Below are 8,300 nucleotides of genomic sequence, written 5' to 3'. Positions count from 1 at the left end.
GGAAACAAAGGCAAAGTAACTTAAATAAAGTAAACAGGCTATCAAACATAGAAGCGAAAAATGAAATACCAGTTATCAGCCAACCGACAAGCGAATATCTACAGAAATGGAATCGTCCAGTGAATTCACATTCGAGTGAAAATTTCAGTTCTGATCAGACCAGTTATACAACGGCCATAGACCTCGAAAATACAATCAGTGATGACCACGCTTCGATGTCGTCTAGAACAACTAATGCATCAGATACAATTCGTGACATTGATGAGTTTACATTAACAGTTACTAGTGACACAACAACAGAATTAGACAGCAAAGACGGCTTTCAAAGTCTCCTAATCGACACTTTTGATTCAACTTGTAATACATCTAGACTAGACTCTGTTACATCAAACGCAAGTTTTGATATAGATAAATTCACGTTAACCGTAACTAGTGAAAGTGAATTAGATAGTACAAACGTTACAGATATCTCTCGGGAATCTAAGGGTGATTCAACTAATATGTTACGCAGCTGGAATGATCGTTTTCATGACTCATTAAATGACACTAGCGATGGAGGATCAATTCCAAGAAGAGACGTCGTTTTACGTAGAAACAGCTTTATGGAAGCAATAAACAATACACTTGAAAACTGTAAAGAAGAAGTCGCTCATTCATTAGAAACTGACACTTCTGTTGTCATAGATAGTGAAACGGAAGGGTCTTATTTTAATTATGGATACCAAATTGAAGATGATAGTAAACCGAATAGTGGCGAAGTAAATAGATCTAGACAAGAAAGTGAAGACACCGACGATGTAAATGTTGTAGCATATTTCTAATGTTAATTTAAATAATGCTGATTTATTGGTGATCTCATTTATCCATTCCAAATAACCTCTGTGATATTAAATATTTTAATGTATATGTGATAATTTTAAATTGAATTAAGATAATTACAATGCGTGTATTTATTAGATCAGTGCTTTCCAATACATATCCCAGTATCTTTTTTCTGTTAATTGTAAATAATAATTGTTTTTGATTACAAAATAAAACAACGACAAAACATACACAACAATTCTTTTTATACTTAACGCATCTTTTCGTTTTGCGCATAGCTCTCAAGAACGCTTTGTCAACTCAATGTGAATGAGTTTAGTTCGTGAAAAGAAATATCATGGTAGCGAATACAATGTGAAAAATGTAATATTTGACTACATTGACATTCCACTTAAAATGGGACAACAAACTAACAAACCAAGACCTTGCAGTTATTATCAAGCATAAATTATCATGCAATTAGCAATGAAATATTTGTATAGATATGACCGATAATATTTAAATCATATACAATATGTAATCAATTATGCGTCTTTGAATATGGCGCTGATGCATCAGAATAACAGTTTAATTTTGCACTGCACTTAAGCTTTCTTCCAAGCCTCCTTTTAATGTTGGAATAACAGATCATTAAACCCGGTGCTGAGCGGGAGGGTGGTTCTGTGTCACAGAATATTTATGCACTTGCCACAATATGTCGCAATAAGACTGAGTGTGCGATTTACAACTATTTTCTTTTGTTTTCATTTCTCTCGGCGATATCCACCCTACATAATGAAGGGTGATATATTCTTTAATATGTATCGCCAAAATCCAACTGTATTTTTAGTCACTCGCTAAATTTGATTGAGGACATGTTTACAAACCGACTTTGTCGTTCTTTGATTCGGTAACTTTCACTAGCTTTGGTGCTACTGGCATGTGTGTCTTGTACGGATCGGTTGGTAACCCATGCACCGCCTGTGCCAGCGCATGCGCAGAGTAATATATCCCGATACTTCCAAACACCAAACCAAGCAAAATGATAATTATATCTGCAGTTTTCTCGTACCACTTCATCCGATACCATCTTAAACGTAGATGGAAATGGACATGGCCAAAAAACAAAAACGCATTAGCATGCATTTGTACCGCGTTGGTGAACTACCTCCCAATTAAGCGACAATCAAGAGAGCAAAATATGGTATTCCAATTGCGAGAAACATAGTAAACAGAACTAAACCGAATCTTAATGCCACTGCCCATATTTTTAGTTCTTTCTTCTCGTTCAAACAAGAAGGAAAGACAGAAATACCCCGTCCTTGGAACATAGCGGTTTCCATCAAATCAACTGCCGCAAAGTATGGCAGTGGATAAGACAACAATGCCTTGGCTACTAAAATGATATTTACAATAATTTTAAATGTCTGTGTTGGTAAATTGTTTGTAATCACTTCTTGCGTGCGACACTCCCCATGTTCGAGGAAGAGAGAAGGAAAGACCGCCCAGTGTATGTACGGAATAATATAATGCCTTCTTAAAAAGAGTGACGGACCCTGAAGCGTGCCGTTAAGCGTGCATTCCAAAGCAAACATAAAACTTTTTACTACAAGATTGCACAAGAATTTCCTTCTAAGTTGCAAACGAGAAGAAAATCTGTGACAAATCGTATGTAACACCACTGACCAACATCTATTATCCCTAAGGAGATTTTCTCTGGCGAGCAGAATGTCCATAAACTAATCTATTTCTTAGCCTGATAAATACATCTTCCGACCCATTTCCATTCCGACTCCACCGTGTCAAACAGATAATTATTATGATCTACCAATCTCATTTGATAAGCCATTGTGAGCTAAACAGTGCCACACAAAAACTGGTCACTACCAGAAGATACATCTTTTCAAAAGGTCTCGTCTAAGAATGCACATGAACAGCAGAAAGAAACAAGCTACCTATAGGTAACAACATTTCCATGGACGCACAGAATTTAATCAATTTAATCCGGGAAAAGCTTCCATCGAGAAGATCACCGCCACTAGAAAAAACAAAAGTACATACAATATACATGTCATCAGAAGCTCAATAATCTGTGCACAGTTCACTAAGATTTACCTCCAATATCCTCTTTCCGAGGACCACTCTTCCACGCAATACTAACAAACATAACTGCTACTATAACCGTACACCGAACCTATTCCGAACTACTCTTCCCTGTATATATATCTCGTCTTCCTAATCGTAACAGGCACTCGTGACAAGGATTTTTGCCCGTGTAAACAGCATATGTGAAGCTACTCTTCCTAAAACCATGGCGATTATTGCCCCCAATAGCCTCCTTGAAGTACAGTCATATATGCGGAAACTGACAATGAACCATGCCCTGAAAAAAATGCATACTTGATATAGTGTTAGTAAACTCATTATATGTAATCAGCGATAAGAAGAAAGAACTGTGTATTTTTCAAGTTTAACATCCAGGTACAAATGTAATAACAGATTTTTCCAGTTTGTTTTCTTAAAATTAATCTAAGTGAGCTTAACAAGAAACCCGAAGTCCCTTTAAAGAAGAAAATTATTTTGTAATCAAAATTCCCCATTTATATTTTTGTATTAATAACATATAAAAACAGTTAGTTTTTTTCACTTTAACAAGACATACTGGAGTTTTCCCCATTTACCATTAAAAGAAAATTGATATTAATAAATTGTATGTATACAGCGTTGAATTTGAATTGATTAAACACCAACGCTTTTTTTTCAATTACTATTAGTTGATTTAAGAAAAACCTGAATTGCATTAGTGACGTTCCAACCCGCTTGCCATTCCGTGATTGTGTTACCGGGTTCCAGATTCATTTCCTTTGCATCCAAAGACTTTTCATCAAGCGTTTCCCATTCGCTGGCAGCTTGCATTTCTTGGTCATCGTCATCAAAGCGCTCGTACTTTGCGAAGCTTATTTTTTCTTCATCGTTGCCATCGCAACATCCGCAAAAAGACTTGACATATCCGATAGACAATGGCAAAACGCCTCTTAAATTCATTTTTTAAACTTTGAAAATTTCAAACTGTTAAACTGTTTAGAATAATACACAGATTATTTCAGACGACTTTTCTCTTGTCCATCAAATCAAAATAGTGGTAAAAATAGTTAAGAAACACTTATTCCTAAACAGTTTAATTTAATTTGCATGTCTTTGCAAGTTTATCAACAGAGCAATAAGTTAGAAATGGTATGCATTTAACTTGACAAAAACCTTAAATATTTTAAAGTCCGTATTCATCTGTAGCACAGCTGTTCCAATGTGTGGAAACATTTAGCAAAAGCGAGGATTTATTTGTAAACGTCATCTGAACAAACCTAACAATTCTGCTAGACTTTATAATATTGACGTAGAAAACAAGAAGCTGGTCCAATACAAGCCGTTTATTCTTTAATTAAATCGACAGCTACTTGACGAAAATTGAAGATATCTTAATAAACAAGCAATTCTTCACGCGACAGATTTAATATAAAAGCTCAACTGCAAATAAACTCCGAGTCTTCCAGAGGTTCTTGTCTGATGTTGCGTACATGCCTAATTTGTTTCTCGTCAAAGGATGCGTAAAATTTGGCAACTTTTCTTTTCTTTCTCTTGTATTATAATTATACACTGGACATATTTTGTTTAGACTTTTATGTTCTTATTAACGATAATGTTATCAATTTTAAAATATACAAGTCATGTATAGAGCATAATTATACAATAACTTATTTTCAGATTGATTTAATCACAGCTTTCATGTAATTAAAGCCGTGATTGATTGATTGGTTGGTTGGTTGACTGATTGATTAATTGATTGATTGATTGATTGATTGATTGATTGATTGATTGATTGATTGATTGATTGATTGAATGAATTAATTAATGAATGAATGAATGAATGAATAGGTTTATTAATTAACGAATTGATTGATGCAGTATTTGACCAGGTATAAACTCCGAACTAACCAATAACCAATTAGAACTGAGAAAGTTATCGACTCTTTTAATTAGTATGTGACGTCATTCGACACGGGAACTTGGTTCTTTAGCTGGGCGGAGTTACGTGACAGACGCTAACATGATTGACGCATGAATATGTAAAAATCGTCGTTGTTAAGAGGGTTTCCAAGGATGTCGGCGCTCTTTGAAGCTTGAAATGTAAATAAGTCGCAATGTTACCGTGCATGGCTGCAAAACAGATGCTTGTTTTTATGCTCGTCTTCATGATTTCGAATAAATCTCATCTATTGTTTACTGTACAGGTATGTTATGCATTATTTTAAATTGTATCTCCCTTTCAAATGTTTATATCATTTAAAACGCAAGTCGGTGTATAAACTAATGTTTTGCAGCAAGTTTACATAATTAATAAAATGTTGTTTCATTTGAGTGTCAAATGAAGTTGAATACGAAAGCGCCTTAAGCCAAGTCTTTAAATTGATGTTAAAAGTATAAATTACCTAAGGGCTAATAGTAACTCCTACTTAATAGATAAGACTTATCATGTGTTTTAATCCTAGTAAGATAGGACTTATTCCAAATTAGCACTATTTAGCTGTAATTAGAACCAAGAAACTTTCATTTAGGAGTTTAAGTCCTAATAAGGACTTCAGGCTTCATTTTAATTTTAAATCTCCTAATTAGGCCTTCATCAACTCATATGGAGATGTGAAAGCCTTATTATGACATCATAAACCTTATTATGACATCATAAACCCCTGTTTAAGACATTGTCAGTCCTTACTCCTTTATAGCTCTTTTAAACTCCTCATAAGAAGATAAAAAGCCAAAGTAGGACTCAGTAACTCTTAATTAGAAGTTATTACATAGGAGTTATCATAGGAGTTATCGATGCATGATAATTAGGTTTTTAGCTCACCTGAGCATGCTCAGGGTGAGCTTTTAGGATCGATGATTGTCCGTCGTCCGTCGTCCGTCCGTCGTCCGTTCACATTTAGTTGTTAACACTCTAGCGGTCACATTTTTGCCTCAATCATCATCAAACTTGGTCAGGATGCTTATCTAGTTGATAGCTCGGATGAGTTCGAACATGGGTCATCTCGGATGAGAAACTAGGTCACAAGAGCTAAAAATAGAAAAACCTTGTTAACACTCTAGAGGTCACATTTTTGCCTCAATCATCATCAAACTTGGTCAGGATGTTTGTCTAGGTGATAGCTCGGATGAGTTCGAACATGGGTCATCTCGGATGAAAAAGTAGGTCACCGGAGCTAAAAATAGAAAAACCTTGTTAACACTCTAGCGGTCACATTTTTGCATCAATCATCATCAAACTTGGTCAAGATGCTTGTCTAGGTGATAGCTCGGATGAGTTCGAACATGGGTCATCTCGGATGAAAAAGTAGGTCACTGGAGCTAAAAATAGAAAAACCTTGTTAACACTCTAGCGGTCACATTTTTGCATCAATCATCATCAAACTTGGTCAGGATGCTTATCTAGTTGATAGCTCGGATGAGTTCGAACATGGGTCATCTCGGATGAAAAAGTAGGTCACCGGAGCTAAAAATAGAAAAACCTTGTTAACACTCTAGCGGTCACATTTTTGCATCAATCATCATCAAACTTGGTCAAGATGCTTGTCTAGGTGATAGCTTGGATGAGTTCGAACATGGGTCATCTCGGATGAAAAAGTAGGTCACTGGAGCTAAAAATAGAAAAACCTTGTTAACACTCTAGGGGTCACATTTTTGCATCAATCATCATCAAACTTGGTTAGGATGCTTATCTAGTTGATAGCTCGGATGAGTGTGAACATGGGTCATCTCGGATGAAAAAGTAGGTCACCGGAGCTAAAAATAGAAAAACCTTGTTAACACTCTAGTGGTCACATTTTTGCATCAATCATCATCAAACTTGATCAAGATGCTTGTCTAGGTGATAGCTCGGATGAGTTCGAACATGGGTCATCTCGGATGAAAAACTAGGTCACAGGAGCTAAAAATAGAAAAACCTTGTTAACACTCTAGTGGTCACAATTTTGACTCAATTGTCATCAAACTTGGTCAGGAAACTTGTCTAGGTCATTGCTGGGAAGAAATTGAACATGGGTCATCTCGGATGAAAAAGTAGGTCACTGGAGCTAAAAATAGAAAAATCTTGTTAACACTCTAGTGGCTACTGTTGTGATCCAAATATTCTGTTAATTGGTCTGAAAGTTTGTTTTGATGATTTCTAAGTCAAGTTCGTACATTGGTCATCTTGGATGAAAAAAACTAGGTCACACCGCCCAAATATGGAAAAACCTTGTTAACATTCTAGTGGTCACATTTTCGACTCAGTTATCATCAAACTTGGTCAGGATGCTTGTATAGGTAATTGCTTGGATGAGTTCGAAATCGCATGTGGAACTAGGTCACCGGAGCTAAAAATAGAAAAATCTTGTTAACACTCTAGTTGCTACTGTTTTGATCCAAGTATCCTTGAAATTGGTCTAAAAGTTTGTTTTGATGATTTCTAGGTCAAGTTTGAATATGTGTCACCTGGGTAAAAAACTAGGTCGCACTGCTCAAATATGGATAATCCTTGTTAACACTGTAGTGGTCACATTTTTGACTCACCTGTCATGAGACTTGGTCAGAATGCTTGTCTAGGTAATTGTTTGGATGAGTTTGATAAATCAGGTGAGCGATCTAGGGCCATCATGGCCCTCTTGTTTAAACTCCCCATGTAGGAGTTATGAAAGCCTAATTATGGCTTTAAAAACTCTTATTTAGAACACAATCACTCCTAACTCCTTTATGGGACTTACAAACTCCTAATCAGAATTAGAAGAAGCCTTATTAGGATTATTATGGATAATTTACTCTTAATTAGGAGTTACTAGGTAGAGGTTACCAAGACCTTACTGGGGAGATAAAAAAATCCTAGTTAGGTTTCTTTACTTCTAAATAGAATTTTCTTAAGTCTTAATTAAGCTTTTATAGCTCTATAAAGGCTTTTATCAAAACACCCAATCAGGAGTTAGTTTTCGTCAAGCCCCTGGTGGTTAGCTTGACTTTGTTGTCTATTTTGGTGAAGTTTGGTGTATGTGTGTCCATGCATCCGTCTGGATTTGATAGATAATGATAAATGCTCAGTAAGCACAAGAATGCTATTTATTTTTCAAAAGCTTTTTAGTTTTTACTGTCACATTGTCACAGTTTTAAAAAATTGGCCATATAACTGACATTTTGTTCTGGCAATTAGTAGAATTATATATAAATGTATGTAGTGTTTTAGCATTTTGTATGGAAGTAAAAATACCTCTTTGTTTCATTTTGCTACCTGTAACAGTATGACAAATCATTTGATATTCAGCACTTTTTTCTTTAGACGATCAGCATCTCACATGTTCTTTATGTATTATTACAACATTATCAAACATATTACCCCATTCTAAAAAAAATGAAATGTATTCTGAGGGTGCCTTTAATAAGGTTTGAATTTTAAATTTAGAATAACTTTTATCTTA

The 8,300-nt window shown here is 35.4% G+C and overlaps 1 protein-coding gene across 1 annotated transcript; it reads right to left on the bottom strand.

Annotated features, from left to right (window-relative positions):
• Nucleotides 1-1,680: 1,680 nt before the first annotated feature.
• Nucleotides 1,681-3,846, bottom strand: LOC132721860 (vesicular inhibitory amino acid transporter-like). Its single transcript, XM_060706229.1, is given in 6 exon segments — nt 1,681-1,983; nt 1,986-2,457; nt 2,851-2,913; nt 3,127-3,155; nt 3,158-3,184; nt 3,592-3,846. Coding segments are annotated over 6 exon segments (1,149 nt in total).
• Between the last annotated feature and the right edge of the window lie 4,454 nt (nt 3,847-8,300).

This window comes from Ruditapes philippinarum, unplaced genomic scaffold (assembly GCF_026571515.1).
Source record: "Ruditapes philippinarum isolate M1 unplaced genomic scaffold, ASM2657151v2 ctg1919_1_1_1_1, whole genome shotgun sequence".
Classification (NCBI taxonomy): domain Eukaryota; kingdom Metazoa; phylum Mollusca; class Bivalvia; order Venerida; family Veneridae; genus Ruditapes; species Ruditapes philippinarum.
Note: the sequence above shows the minus strand (reverse complement) of the source record. Positions and strands in the feature narration are given on the sequence as shown.